The sequence below is a fragment of the Parasteatoda tepidariorum genome, chromosome 8 (assembly GCF_982258835.1).
Source record: "Parasteatoda tepidariorum strain Cologne lab strain chromosome 8, Ptep-v5.0, whole genome shotgun sequence".
Taxonomy (NCBI): Eukaryota; Metazoa; Arthropoda; class Arachnida; order Araneae; family Theridiidae; genus Parasteatoda; species Parasteatoda tepidariorum.
Genome location: NC_141762.1, coordinates 49443006 through 49459932, shown reverse-complemented (window position 1 = coordinate 49459932; position 16927 = coordinate 49443006). Strand labels below are relative to the sequence as shown.

Sequence of the window (16927 nt, the reverse complement as noted above, 5' to 3'; positions counted from 1 at the left end):
ATATATACAAATTTAGCATATTTTATCTATTTGTATTCTTTTTTACGAAAAAAAGATATATTTATGCAATACTTGACAATAATATTTATGAACTTAAAGTAGTACATTAGAAGATAAAATAACTAAGCAATAAAGAAAAAGCTATTTTATTCTAAAATATTGCGGAATCAAAAAGCTGTCATTATATTATTTGTGGCAATTTCTGTTTCACTTGTTCAGTAGAAGGGTTACACAACAGATGCAGAAAAAAAAACAAAAATCATTATATTAAGAAAAAGTGGCTTTAAGATCTTTCTCAAAATTATTGAAATTGACTAGTTGGTCAGAAGAAAGAGTGTTACTTACACCACTTTATATAAAATTAGATCTTATGAAATAGTTTGTCAAATCTCTCTCAAGGAAGGTGAATGTTGCGTATACCTTTATGAACAGGGCCTGAAATGAGAAAAAGTTTGACTATTCATTGCTAACAAAACCTTTCAAACTATAGTCATTACTAGTTTTCTTGGAAACGAAAGGGACAGCAACTCTTGATAAAAGAGAAGATTTTTTTTTTTCTTCAAAAAAAAACAAAAAAATCCAAATTTTATGTTGCGTGAGCTTAAAAGTTGACTTTCATGATTTAACATTTGAACTATTTTCCTGAAAATTTAGGTACTGATAGCAGGGTTGGGAAAAAAAGTTTTTTTTTTGGGGTTTATTTAAGGCAAAAAATTAAATAATATTTTAAGCCCCAAGTTAAAAGTAACTAAAGCTTTAAAAAGTATTTCACAGAAATCTTTTTTTAACTGTTAATTAATATTTTGAATTATAAACTCAATAACATTTACTTCACTCCAGTTCTATAAATATGCAAACATGCTAAAAAAAATATGACTAAAGTAGTAAATATAATTATTTACTACTTTACAATTCCCCTTAACATGCAAATAAACATTTATTATCTCTTTCAGTAGTGCATGCATGTAAAAGTTAGTGTCCTCCCATTGATTGTCAGTACATGTAAAAATGTTGTAATGCAGCATTTTGTCTTAATGTTATTATCTAGCATTCTTCAGTATGTAACATTATCCATTACTTATATAAACATTTCTTGTTTCTTCTTTTTTAATTTATTTATTGATTCAGTACAAATTTTAGTATGAAGTGCGAGGTATTCAAGGCAATACATATTTAAATTAAAAATTATTTAAAATAAGTAAATGAAAGGAAACATATGGGCTTTATAAATACATATAAAATAGTAAGGGTGTATTTAAGTGTTAATGGTTTGTAAACTAAACAATAAATTACTTTTTCATTTATTTCAACATAGGTGCTTTAAATTTAACAATATTCTTGCTTATGTATTACATCATAAAGTAACTAAGAAAAAATTGTTTAAAAAAATTTTAATTGAATTTTGAATATTTTTACTTTAATTTTTTTAAAAAATATAACATAAAAAATTTAATTGTAATGAATAAGTTGCGTTACAATAATAAATAAGTGTAAAATATTCCAATAATGAATATAAACATACTGCATAAAAACAGTACAAATTTGCTTACACTGCTGACAGAAATAATTCTAAAATTAAAATGAAAAAATAAATAGAACTATAAAAATAATAAATAAAAGAAAAAAAGCAGCGGTAATCAGTGTTACTTTTTTACCACTGCTTTTTTTCTCTCCCTAATTTATATTTAAAAAATGATCATTTTTTATAATAAAAATTAATCATTTTTTAAAAATGGTTCAATTTCCCTGACAACAAAATGGTATTTTTCACTTTTTTTTACCCCTCTTTTAGTTTGAAAAACTGTTAGGCGCCCTGTGTAAAAAAAATTATGATACGATAGAAATAAATTAATTTCGTTTTCAGAATCAGTATTAAAAATAAAATAAAAATATTTAGTCCTTAAATTGGAAACTATTTTCGAAAAGTGTCTTTTTGCATGACTATGTTATTAATATTTTCCAATGACATATGAATGTGAAGTTGTTTATTTTTAATTTGCCTTTGCTGATTTAATTCAAAGTTTATTTAAGAGAATACTGTAAGTATCTCTTTAAAAAAAAGTGTAAAATTTTAAGAGAAATACAATAAATAAATATTAATATGTGTATTCTTAAAGTTATTCCATATTAAAAAAAATCATTTTTATTACTAATTTTACAGCTTAAATTTTAGTATTTTGTACCCGATTTTTCTGATTTGTTCTGATTGCCATAAGAAATGTAATGAATAAGAGGTATAAAGGTTGGTGTAAATTGTTGTTTGCAATTAAACGTAACCTGTAATTTTGTTAAAATTTTCTTATAGAACCTGTTATAAACAAAGAAAACAGTATTGATACCCTTTGACTAACTTCTAATTTTAGGTGAAATCTTTTCTTGCTGACCCAGATGATTCATCTTGTGATTCATATATTCGTCCAGTTCGTGCATATTCAATGGGAAGCCGTCCTCAGGTTGGTGATGATACTTTAGATAGCGATATTGGCTTTTGTTTTTGCTTTTTAAAGTTGTGTAGATTTGTTCGAAAAGCTTTTTGTGAGCATTGCAATTAAATTTGATTTATTACAAAATATTAACGATTCCATTTTACTTCATATTAATTCTAAATATATTAACTATTACATATGAAAAGAAGCCAAATTAAATATGAAAAAAAATTTCAGGTTCTTATGCCTCTAAGATTTAATAATTTTAATGAGTTCTACAAAGGATTAATAACTATTAAAATTACATGTGCGTGTACTGCATGCTATCTCTGGTGAAATAGTGTAAGGAATTTCTTAATTTTTTTTATTTTATACAACATGTATGTTAAAGTATGCCTTTTTTTTAATCAGAAAATTACACAAATAGTATATTTTTGAGATTTTTTCTAAATTTCCGTTTTATAGCTTCTTTAAAAAAAAAAAACTAAAATTACTTTTTATCATTTTAAAATGTTAAATAGCCATATTTTGTAAAATGCTTGGAAGAATAATTTTAATAAATTTCTAACAGGGAAAAAACATAGGAAAAACAACAGGGAAATAGGAAACAGTGAAATTTATTTATTGAAGTTTAACCAGGCAATTAATTAGAGAACAATTAAAAAAAAATAGTTTTAATACTGTCAGCTTTAAAAATATTATGAAGCTGGTTTAGAAAATTAATTGAATTGCATCTTTTTATTACTCTTTATCCTGAGCAAATATATGTTTTTTTTTTTTTAGCTTTTATCTCTTCATATTTTCTTATACATAGAAAAATAAATATTTATTCCAGCAGAGCAACTATTACCAATGGTATAGACATTCATATACAGAAAAAATAATGATGTATGGTTTGCTATCTTTTACAATGTGATACGTGAACTAGGAATTTACTCTACCCAAACTTAAAAATTAGTTATAAATAAGATTGACCTATGTCACTTATAGCTAAACAAATTACTTAATAATATGTCTGTTGCATATCAGACCATGCGAACTGAAATTTTTGTCCTCAGACTATACATTGTTGCTGCAAAGTATAATTATTTTTGAAACAATATTTTATAGTTTTTCACATTTTACCCCGCGTTGATGAATTTTTGACTTTGCCTTTTGTGACTTAGTGAGATTTATAATTTTTTTCTAAGCAGAATGCAGTAAACTGTATTATCTTCTGCCACTTTTTTTTAAATTGATTTAAATCGCCTGTTATTTTTGACTCCTGACAAGCCTAGTGCGAGAAACCTTCCAGCATGGTCTACTGATATTCACAGTATTTGTAGATTAATTTTGCTTCATGAAATTAAAAGATTTTACTTTAATATCATCTACAAGTTTACCTTTTATATAGATTTTTTTTCTTTTTTTCCTGCATTTTTCCCCTTCTGATTTCTTTATTGTGCTTTAATGTGTACAACCAGGCCTTCTGCTCTAGAGCTGAGCTATTTATTAAGTCCTACCCTTCCTTTTTAAGCATCTAAACTTGTTTTTTTTTATCAAAGTTATAATGAATTTACAGATTATCGCTTTGGACAAAAGAGAAATTATTACTTGATTACTGGCTTTTATAGTACACGAATAAAAATTTAAGCTACTAAATTTTTTCTGCTATTTTTAAATACCTTATACCAGGGGTGATTGTATCCGGAGTGTACCCCAGAATTCCGGGTTTTTTGTATCATCCCTCTAGGTCTAGGAGCAGGGCATATGATTTTTCGCAGCTAAATTTTTACTGCAATCTAAAATTTTAATTTTGAAACCTTTGCTGAATCGCGTTAACAAGACGATTTCGTACGCGTAACTCTTCCGCAATTTTGAAAATGCATATTTTTGGGGGGCGTTTGCCCGATTTTTATGGTTCTTAATCTTTGAAACTATGCCTGCATCCGCTAATATCGCCATTCATATTCACGCGATTTCAATATCAAATATTGATTTTCGTATTTACCTGATTTAAAAGTTACTCATTGTTAAATAATGTGATTTAAAAGTCTTACATAGTAATTCCTATTTACATGATTTTAAAATCCAATATTGCAATTTGTATTTAACCATTTTTAAAATTAATATTGTGATTCATTTTCACTCGAGTTTAAAATCCAATATCGTAATTCTTGTAAGTACTGAGCTTTTTTCTTAAGTTAATTACTATAGAAGTATGATATTCTTTATTGGTAGGTAATTTGATTAAAAATCTTAGTTCAAAAAATTATATAAAATATGAATACATGGTGCGTAATGTTTTTAAAAAGTGCTTATTTTCGATTTTCGTTTTTTAAACGCCCTTAAAAGTGCTTTTTTCATTAGGTGTTTTTAAAAAAGGCTTAATTTTCCCTTTTCGAAAATGAGAATTTTTTTCTTCACCATGTCGATTTTTGCCACGTATTATGCAAATGAATGCTTTTCACATTGTTCTATTGAACGTTTTCACAATTCATTTAACCACAACCTATTTCGACTAACCATCGCCCATAGCGTATGAAAGTGCCAATCATTTTACATGTTTGATGAAATTCTTGTGAGTGCGCACATGTGCGTCTACTGAGCTGGGCTTGATGAGATTGTTGCTCTCTTGTGCAACTCTGCTGCAATTTGTAAGATATTATGAATTTCAGGCTTCATTTTCCACTCTCTGATATTGAACTGAAAAATCTCTTGATCATTTTATAGTGGCTAATATAATCAAGAAAAGAGTTCTTTGTCAGAAACTAGTTATTTAATCATGATCATGTAAAGTCTTTCAAAATTATTTTGCATTTTGTTAATGTCTATAGTGCTTAAAAGGTGCTTATTTTTTGTTGATAGATTTGGCTACGCACCTTAGAATAGCATATAAATTGATATTTTATCGAGTTTTTGCACATAAAACTTTCAGGGGTTTTCACTTAGTGTCACAATCACCCCTGTTATATATATTTGTAAATTTTGCTAAGTGTGTATGATTTTTTACATTAATAATCTCTATCTGTCTACATTGTTATCACGGACCAATTTCAATTTATGGAAGTAGTCTGCTAATCAATGCGTAATTTTTATAGCTATTTATTAGAGTCAGTTCTTGACTGTAAGAAGTTTAAAATACTATGAAAACTTATTCCTTGAATAAAGAAACTAACCAAATTGTAGTATCCTTATTATATGTTTTTATATTATCCTTATTAAACAAATTACCGAAATAAAATTCACCCATGGATTCCATTCTAATTTGTTTTTTTATTCACCATTTAAATAAGAATTCAAATTATTTCTTATGGATTCATGATTGCTTAGTATGAGACATAACTTTCAGTCCAAAATAAATATAAATAAGTTTACACTGTACTAAAGATTTAAAAATTCAAACCCTATTTTCTTCAAAAGTTTTTCTAATTTTTAATGTTTTATTTAATAAAGACTCTTAAATTACAGTGATTTGCAATAATTATTTTTTAGATGCATTTTATTGTTCACAAGTAAGCATAATTTGCAATTGATGTTATTTTGTTATAAATGTAGATTTACAAAAATCAATTTTTTAATTTTCTTCTGTCATTTGATTTTGGAAGAAACATGAAATTATTCTTTGTTATTTTTCCAAGTTTTCTTTTCAAACTTTCCAATGATGTTGAATGTTTGTTTTATTTGCACTTCTTTTTAAGTGTTTTATCCTTTTTGATGTTGGAAAGTCATCCTAAAACAATTTTGTGTATCTATATGTTATTGTACTGAATTCAACTTGAATCTTGGCCTCCAAAATGTTATTTGCTTATGAGAGAATTGTTCACAACATTGTTTCATTTATTTTTAAAATGTTGTGAATTGGTTTAGGAAAATAAAATCTTGCGTGTATAGAATCTTATTTTATATTGCCTAACTGTTTCATAGTACATAATATTCTGTGCATTTAGTTAGTTATATTTATAATATTGGATCACTCTAAAATTTCCATTGTTTCTTTTGCAAAATTTTAGTAGTATCTTCCATTTCTGCTGCTGTATATATATTAATAAAAAAATATTCTTTTTTTTTAACCAGAAACCATATGCAATTGCAAATAAATTTACAGTCTTTAAATGTATCAGTTTACTGACATTAGATTTCTGTTAACTAAACAAAATTAAAAAAGTGATTTCTGTGTGCATGAATGCCTACTCATTTTGGAATTGTCTTGATAAATAGTTACCATTAATGAATAATCATCGTCCAAATGATTATTTGATATTTGAATTTTCCTCCTTCTGTCATAAATACTCAAGAGCTTTGTTGTTTTCCTTTTGGATTCTCTTAACCAAAGGAATTTTTCATTATCATACTTATAAAGTATTGACAAATTTCAAATTTGTAGCTCTTTGACTACTTTGGTGATATTTTTGAATTGTTATTTATGCCTGTTCCAATTTTTCAGTACTCTTTGCACTGATGAATAGACTTGGGCTTTGTTATATTCATACAATTATGAATATTTATCTATTTACATTTTCTATTATACTTAGGTTTTATTGATAGAGTATTATTCTTTATTAAAATAATTTTTTAAAATTTACAAAGTTTTTTCTTGATGTATTTAATTTGTTTATATTGTTGTATGAATAAATTTTCAAAATATGTCTTCATCAAATTCTTTTTTTTACTCATATTTCTTTCGTAGACAAAAAAAAAATTTTTTTTCTTCTGAAACATAGGAAAATTACTTTACAATTTATGCCACACAATACTCAATATATGAGATGCTCAATAAGTTCTCAATTGGTATTTTTATCATAACATAAACATAAAACAAATCTTCTAGTGCTTAATAATTTATAACCTAGAATTTGGGAAGTATTTAAAACTGATGTCCTTGGGTGCAAAGCTTTCATGTAAAGGATCAATTTAAGGCAAACCATAAAAACTTGGTGCCAGGATTTCAAAACTCATCTTTAACCTCTTGCCTACCACGGGTGTATATATATATATGCTTCACTAAGCCAATGCGTTCACTACCCCTAGCGTATTAACCTACCCCTAGCGTATTCACTACCCCTAGCGTATTTTTATATATTTTAATATTAATAATATTATGCCTTTCCAAAGTATACAATGTGCCTTGCCATGTGCTGCTACTTGTAAAACTACTCTCACAGCTTTGGAATGCAATAGAATAAACTTGAGAGTGTTTTCAAAGACTTTTAGACTACATGGATGAGATTTTTCCGCTTTTTAGCGGATTTCTGCTTTTTTCACTTTTATCTCTTGAATTTCAGTTTTTTTAATCAAAAATTCGGATTTTTCTAAAAATTTCACTTTTTTTTTTATAAGTATTCCGCTTTTTCAGAAAATTCTCCGATTTTCAAAAAGAAACAGAAATTCAAACTACGTAGCTACCAATCCTTTCTCATTTTTACTTATTATAGCTATTTTCTCCCCTTTTACTCGCAGCAGATAAGATTTTCCGAATTTTTTTTTCCCGCCCTCCAGATAAATCTCATTTTTGTAGTTCAAACGACGCTGCTTCTGACAAGCCATTTAGAGGTCCCAAGCCTGGAATCTGCCAATATCTCGATTCTTATTCACACGATTTTAATATCAAACATAGCTTTTCATATTTGCATGTTGCGATTCTTATTCACGCGACTTAAATATTGTATGTTGCGATTCTTATTTACGAGATTTAAAAATCCGATATTGTGATTCGTATTTATGCCTTTTTAAAAACCTATGTAGCGATTCGTATTCACTCAAGTTTAAGATTAATGTTTTGATTTGCTTATGCGGTTTATAATATCAAACATTGATTTTCGTATTTATACATGATTTTAAAATAAGGCATTGGGATTCGCATTCACGCATTCTAAAAATTATGCATCATAATTCTTATTTATGCAATCTAAAAATTACGGATCATGATTCGTATTTAAGCGATCTAAAAATTGTGAATCGTGATTTGTATTTACGCGTTTTAAAAATTCTATATCCCAGTTTGTATTTCCTCATTTTTAAAATCGTATATCTGGTTTCACATTTATGTGATTTCAAAATCCATAATTGTTATTCATATTCACTCAATTTTAAGATCAACTATCGCGATCCTTGTAAGAAGTAAATTTTTTTAAAAATTAGTTACTATAAAGGTGACTGTTTTTCTAACGACGATTATTAGTATATGTAAGTGTTACAACATCAGAGAAACTGGAAGGGAATATATTCAAAGCTTACATTCTGTGCTTGCAAAGAAGAAAAAATAGGATTTGTCACAAGATGTTTGAAGATGGACTAACGACTAAATATAGCAAACATAAAAGATATAGCAAACAAAAGCAATCACTTAAAAAGGGATTTAATAAATTTTTTTTTGGACAAAGAGTTAATTAACTCAACATCAAAATTTTATTTATAATTCCTGTTATTTATGCTATAAAAGGCAAAATTCTTATCAAATAAAAAACAATTATCTAAGCAGTTGCTGATTGTCTTGTAATTTTTCAAACTAAAATAGCAATTTTTGTATGTTAAGGAGTTACTATATATTTCTACTTCACTGTTATTGATATGTTTCAAAGGGCTCTAGTTAAATTAGACTACAATATGAGCATAATGACTCGGTCCATTGTAAAAGTTTTTTTTTTTCAATATAATTTAAAAAGCAATATTACTGATATATTTAAATATATCACATAACAACTATAAATCACATAACAGTATTTATTAAGAGAAATGAAATATTAATGTATATTCTCGGTAGTTTTAATTTGCTAAACCAGGTAGTTTTTCAAATAATAATTGTCTCTTATGTGAACTGAGGAAAAATATAATTTCCAGCTTTATTTTTTCAATTGGTAATTTTTATTTTCACTAAATGTTAAGTAGCAATGTAATCATTTATGTAATAATAGATTAGTACACAATTGTATGTCAACACATTATTTATTACCTTAAACTGTCTGGAATTTCTTATTAAAGGGTTGCGCTTGCGTAAAATTTACTATCGTGGAGATTCAGCTTTCTTGCCTTTTGGCTAATCTCATTCCTGAGACTAGAAAAGGATAAGAAGGGAAAGCTTCTAGAAATTGAGTCACTGCTGTGCAGCTTCTCTTTTTTAGTAGTACGCATCTTTTTTACTTTCCTTTCGCTTCTGTTTTTGCCTACGTGTGTAATAAAAGTTTTTATTTTTTGTGCAAATACGTCTGAGATTAAATTAAATGATTATTTTCCTTCATTTTCGGAATCTGGCATTATTATTTTTTCATTTATTACAACAATTTTTTTTATTATTATTCTTCTGTTATACTTTTAATTTTGTATTTCGTTATTTCTTTCTTTTTTTGTGTGTGTAAAAGTAAACAATTTTTAGAAACAGTCTATGAAAATCTATGGCACTAGAGGTATGAATCTAGAAATTTTCCTCGGCAGGCAAAGGGTTAATAATTTGGAGAAATTTCTAAAAAGGAAAACTTTGTTTTCGCAAAAGAGGGAGTTTAAATTAGTGTTGAAGTCTACAGAAAATAAATTTTGCAGGGAGTGCTTTTATCCACTTCTAACTATGTATAAGGACTATTATTAACTAAGAGCAAAATGGTGCTCCTTTAGATTGAACACTTTCTTCCATTTGCACAGAAGATAGTATATTTGAATTTTTGCAAAACATGACTGGCCTCCAAACTCTCTGAATCTTTATCAATTCTATTATTTTCCATGGTGTTACATGCTATTAAAACTGACTGACGTAAAGTGCACAAATTAGAACCTATTTTCTAGTATTGCAGATTGAGTACGAAAGAAAACTCAATGGATGATGCTTGGTTTTGTGCATAATATTGTTTCTGTTGGTGTAAATAAAATAATTTTAAATCTGTTTAAAATTTTTTGTTCAATCAGTCTGAGGACTAATCGTACACATTCAATATGTTGTGAGTTGTAGTGATTTAAAAGCTTTTTAAATTGCATTTGCTAAGCAAGAATTTAAATAAAGAGAGTTTAATACCAGAATTAATAATCTTCCACAAATAATGTTAAAGTTGGCAGCTATATTCGAAGCTGCATGGTCAGAAATAATAATTATATAGATGGCCCAGAATCTAAAAGTGAATGAAAGTGTAAATGTGAGCAAGCCTTTGAGAGAAATTTTAAAAAAATTATATTTTTACGGGTTAAAATTATAATATTGGGGGTTTTGTTACCTCATTTTATTAAAGTTCCTCTCGAGCACATGAAAAGATAAGATTCTACATTCTGCGAGCAACCCATATTTTACAGCTTTTAGTTAATTTGACACTGAGCCGTTTGTTCACACGTTGGCAAAAATTTCAATATAGCACCTACAGTAACATTTAAAGCAATAGTTCTTTATCATTTACAAACACATACACCAAACCTTTGTTCAACTCTGCAAGTGGAAAATCTATTCTTCAAAGAAAAAAATATTCAGATATTTAAAGTGTCATTAAATCAACCCATTAGGTAATATTGTAATTTCAATGCTGAGTTCAAACTAAAAGTCAAAATTCATTTACATGGCCGTTTACTTAACCAAGCATTTCACATAATACAGGGTGCCCACTAAAGCCTGTATCCACTCTCCTAATTTTTAAACAGCTAAAGTTATAAAAGTGGTGCATTGGTATAGTAAAGTAGCTATGTGGTATATGAGACATTTACAGCACCACCTGATGAAAAATTTATTTTCCTCTTCAAAAACTGTTCAAGAAATTAAAAAAATAAATCTGAATTACAAATTTGTTCAGCATCATTAATTAAATACTAATTGAACTCGAGTGCAAAAATTTCTAAAAAAAAGTTAATTTCAGTTTGTTATTGATATCCTACATTTTAATGTTAAAGAAAAATGAGTTTTCGCTGTTTAACTTTATTTCTATTAGTTCAAACTTCTTTTAAGCTTTGTATGACAAAAATAAAAATATTTTGATCAATTTTTTATTCTTTTTAAACCCTTTCGTGACATGATTGAGAAAATCATGAACAAACAAGTGATCACTTGTTTTATATTTTTTTCTTAGAAATAATTTCTTCTAATTATCGATTTGAAGTAAATCAATGATGTTCTACAACCTTGTAAATGTTCTAGACCCTAAATCATTTTCAAGATAGAGACCCTACATTCAGTTTTCTACTAGATAAGTAGTCTCATTTCACAGTGTATAGCCACTTTACTATATCTAGATGCAACTTTTATAAATTTTGTTGCAGCTTTCCAAACTGAGAAGTAGGGACGTGGACATAAATAGGCACCTTTTATGGTGTTTTGATTAAATTTTCAAATATTAGTACTTATTAAACAATAGATTTTTATTCTAATTTACTAGCTTCTCTCTCAATTCTCTAATACAATTTGCATCATTGTATAAGATAGTGCCATTTTCTTGTAAGATAGACCAAAGAAATAATTGCAACAGAAAATCTTTATATGAACTCAACTTTATTCTAGTTAGTTGAAAACCTGAATGCAAATGTGCTATTTATTTTGAGGCTGTTTAAATAATTTCTAAGTTATTCCTTCAAAAACTGTTTTATTGAATTGCAAAGGAAAAAAGAGGTTACAATTTAATTCCCATTAGCAGAGGAAAGGTAAATTTCTTCAATTCGTAAAAACTCAGTTTTCAAAATCATTAAAATATTTATATTTTGATTCTGAAAAGCTGAGTTATTCTTGATAAAGAAGCGGCCCTGTTTTGGTTCATATTATAGAAGAACTTCTATAAAAACTGCCCACTTGAATTGTAAATCCAAAACATTTTTAAACTTTTCTGGAAACAATGTTAGATAAGATGAACACAAATGAATTTCCTATCATTGTGAAATTTCAGTTGTCTGAACTGCTGAGACTTAATGCTAATAACAAACGTTTATTTTTTATCGCAGCTTGAAAGGTTTCGAAAAACTTTTTGGAAACCATTCTAAAGATCTTAAAATAAATACTTGATTTTAGTACCTTAAAACCTGTATTAAAAAAGTGTCTGTTATTAACGTTTTGTTTGTGACAAAATACTACATTTCCTTGTTTGAACGAAACTTCAGAGTCTTTCACTCTATTCATTAAAAAATAAATAAACTCGTATGCAGCAAATATATCTTTTACAATTAAAAGTTTTTTACTATTCTTTTTTTCAGTTATCCAATATTGACTGCATGCAGGGTGGTCCATAATTAAATTTATTAATGTTTGAATAGAAAAAATTTAAATTTTCATCAGTTGAATCGTAAGTGAGGAAAATGGGGCGAGCATCATTAAACTCATTTAAGCTGGGAAGGTTTTTCTAATAATCTCCTTTTCCAGCAATCAAACAGGTTTTAATGTTTTCAATCCCATTTTTCTAACTTGTGATTCCGCAAATTTAAGTAGCGTTCTTGTCTTTTTCTCTGCTTAAATATTAATTTGCAAATCCTAATGCACCAACAAAAATTTTAAATTATTCATTATGGAACACCCTGTGTGTCAGTCTAACATATACAGAATATATAGGATAGTTGTTTGAATTGCTCTGAAAATAAAAATTTTATAGTAATAAACAGGTGTTAGATATTGAAACTTTTGTTGATGCCCATATAATGGTGTTTTGAGTAGATATTGAAAAATCTTGTACCTTTAGAATATTTAATAAAATTTTTTTTTTATTATTTTAGATTAGATAATTCTAAATGAAAAAACTAGTTTTATATAGGTTGTGGTTTCCAATTTTTTTGTGATGTGAAATTATTGCATGCTCATTGTGTCTTATATGCTTAATTGTTAATGAGAACACTTTGTAAATAATTTTAAAAATGATGGGGACAAGGTATATTTAAAATGTTTCACAACATTCCTTATCAGGGTGCTTTGGTGCCCAGTTTAGAAATCTCTGGTATTGAAATCGAGGGATTTTGCTAAAAGGATGAAGGAGCATTAGTTGCATTAGTTGTTTTTATGTAAAACCAAAAATTTGTCATAATTCTAATAATTACCTTTAAATTATCTGTATAAAAAATGCTTTTATTTCAATGATGTATTTATTCTAAAAGCTTCAAAATAATCAAGTGACAGTGTTGCCATTAGAAGGATATTTTCAAAAGTAAACTTGTGTCCAACTCATTATTTTATAAATTTGGCAACTTTTAAACCCCAGCACCTGAAATAGGGAAAATTTTCTAGAGCATAAAAAGTGCTTTTTCAGTTGATTGTCATGTACTATAGTTATGTCAGAAAAATGAAATAATCAGAAGGGAGTGCTTTGACATTTATACACTTGTTATATGTAACTAACTAACTCAGTGGCGCGACAGCCCATCTCAGTTTTCTTGACCTTGGGCTCTGGGGTGCAGGAGCATATGTTCCGGTCAGGTGGTCAGCCGAACGCGGAACCCCCAGTGTTAGTTCCCAAGCATGCTTGGTACTCATTTTATCGACCCACTAAAGGGATGAAAGGCTGAGTCGGCCTTGCCCGGCCCAGGGATCGAACCAAGGACCTGTGGCACGGCAGCGCGAAGCGCTACCACTCAGCCACCGGGCGTCGTTATATGTAACTAACAAACTATAAAACCTGAATATGGCTAGTATAAAATTTAAAAAAATCAGATATAAAAACATTCAGCTTTATAAATTTTTCAAAGATTATTGAACATAAAAATTAAATAAATATTCAGGATGTGTGTGAATAATTTGTTTTTAAGCTTTACAAATTTTGCTTTAATTTTTCACATTTCACTTATAATTGTTTAATTTATTACAGGGTTGGGTTTTTGCCATCAAAAACTGGTTTTTGACATGACAGTGGTAAAAACAGTGTTTTTACCAGTAAAAACCGTCAGAAACCTACTGTTTTCTTTAATTTGTGGTATATAGCAGACAATATATCATTTTCACATAATTGCCTTTATAACTGAATGTTGTAAATGATTGCTATTGATTTTGCAACTATATACATGTATTCTTATAGAAGGATATACATTCATATAGAAATATTGTAACATACTTATTGAAAATAGTGATACTTACTTTTATCATTATAGCTTGATTTGCAAAGGATTCAAAATTTTGCACTTCTTAATTGTTACAAACAAGGAAACAAACAAACTAACTAACTAACATTAATAAATTCAAGAACTAAAAAGAAGAACTTAAAATTTGGCATTTCTTAAAATATTACAAATAAACTAAACAAAACTTTCAAAGCTTGTAACTGCTAACAAACTCTAAGTCAAGAATTACTTGACATTCTTCAGTAATGTAATATGTCAAACAAAATGATTCTTGGAAATGTTGAAAATTTTGTTTAGTATCCTAATATTTTACTTCAAATAGTATGTTTTGATATAATCATGTTGGGAAAATGCAAGAAACTGTTCTTAAATATCTTTTAACAACTTTTTTTCTAATTTTATTGCCCAAAAATGAATTAATTTTAAATTATAAGCAGTTAAACTCAAATAAAAATACAGTTTTACCAAAACTATGGGTTTTTGACAGAGGGGTTTTTGACGTGACGGTAAAAACCATGGTATAAACCGGTAAAAACCGCCATGTGTCAAAAACTTGCCAACCCTGTTTTATTATATATTTTAATAACTTAAATGATAAAAAAATCAGATATAAAAACATTCAGTTTTATAAATTTTTCAAAGATTATTGAACATAAAAGTTAAATAAATATTCAGGATGTGTGTGAATAATTTGTTTTTAAGCTTTACAAATTTTGCTTTAATTTTTCACATTTCACTTATAATTGTTTATTTTATTATATATTTTAATAACTTAAATGATAAGTAAAGCAAAATATATGCTGTTAATATTTTTTTCTTATTTTAGCCTAAAAAGTCTCACCTGCCTGTGCAACTAGATGGCTCAAGGATTCGAGCTTACTCAGTAGGAAGTCAAGCAGCTCAGAAGCGAATTACCAATCCAGCAGAGCGAGAGTTAAATAATTTTATTACTATTGATCCTAGAACTGGTGCTAAATCATCTAGTGCGCCTCTTCTAAATAACAGGCCACCAAGGGTGCGTTCTTCTGCTAGTCGAGGTGATGTTGGGGAAGATCTAATGGAAATTGATTACAATAGATTAAAATATTCTTCATGTGGTATTGACTTTTGTGATTCAAACTTCACTATTGAACCTGTTGGGCGAAGTCGTAGTGGCAGCTATTCATCGTCAACGAATGCTGCTATAAAAATCCTTCATGACAGAGATAAATCTAAGTCACATTCCATTGGTCAAAGTTGTTCTGACGACACACAATTATCTAGTGACTATCTACAAATGTCACCTGTAGGTGACTCCTTGAAATCTTTATCACGATCACCAGCTTCTTCTATCTGCTCACCGTCTACTCTATTATCCAATACTTCTACTGCTGCTAGGCAAAATGAACCTATGCACCCTTCCGGTGATTATGTGAGCTTAGATCCTACTAGTACCTACCAAAAACTTGAAAATAGTCCTATGAGTAGTTTATCGAAAGGGTTTGCCCCTGCTATACTTAGAAATTCCCGGTCAAGGAGTCCACATTCCTCCTTATCATCAACACTGAGTCACTTGGAGGAAAAAAGTCAAAATAATAGTAATAAGGATATTTATGAGCATAATGCCTACAATAATCAACAGTTGTCCACCACAAAGGATGCAGCTTCAGATTATATGTGCATGAATTTTAGTCAAAATGGTGCTGAAACAAACTCTTTATTGCAAGCAAAAAAGTTGACCACTGACCATTCCTCACCTAAAATATCTAGAGCTAATTTTGAAAAGCAATTGGTGGAACCAAAACCCGTCAAGAAATGTCCTTTACCTCCCCTGCCTCAGGTAAATGAATCCTCCAAGCTTCCTTCTCCAGATTCAAAATCACCCTCTCCTCAACTAAGTGGCTCAGTATCTAGCAAGTTTGAACCTAAAACACCTCCTCCATCACCTTGTTACGGTGCCATATCCCCTCAACTCTCTGGTGCTCCTCTTGTTGAGAATCTAGTACGTCGCCTTTCTCAACCTTCTTATCCTGGAGGGACACCATCTGACACAAACTCTTGCAGTAACTCAGTTTGTGGAGAAGTACGCCTAAATTATGCTTCTCTGGATTTACCGCCTGCTTCAGACGATGATGCCAAACTTGTGTGCAACAGGTTGAAAAAATCACTCGAAGGTGAAACCAAAGAAGCTCCTCTGACTTATGCACAAATAGATTTTTCTCCAGTCAAAAAGCAAAAAGCTTTCCAAGACACTGAGAGTTTGAGCCATTTGTAAATTGCTGTTAGTTCCCATTTTCTTTAATCCAGTGCCTGGTTATGAGTGTTATCTAACAAAAGATATGCAGGATTCTTGCTTTCAGAGGATTTTCTGATCATCATGTAGCTTTGATTTTTCAAAATAATGATTAATATTTTGAGTATGAAGTGTATTTTCTTTAAATGTTGATCTATTCAACAAAACTTCTGGGGGATCTAGTTATAATGAACCCATTCCTTCTCTGAGTGTAATGTCATAACAATAGTAGAAGTAAAATTAAATCTAATTTGTAGTA

The 16927-nt window shown here is 28.6% G+C and overlaps 1 protein-coding gene across 4 annotated transcripts in view; it reads left to right on the top strand.

Annotated features, from left to right (window-relative positions):
* The window catches only part of LOC107446916 (uncharacterized), a 42756-nt gene extending 25829 nt beyond the window's left edge, over window positions 1-16927 (top strand). For all 4 annotated transcript variants that reach the window (XM_087150271.1, XM_043039196.3, XM_087150272.1 and 1 more), the window contains exons 13-14: window positions 2364-2453; window positions 15223-16927. In XM_087150271.1, coding sequence (XP_087006397.1) covers window positions 2364-2453; window positions 15223-16650 — 1518 coding nt within the window. In that variant the 3' untranslated portion in view covers window positions 16651-16927. The remainder of the gene's footprint in view (window positions 1-2363; window positions 2454-15222) is intronic.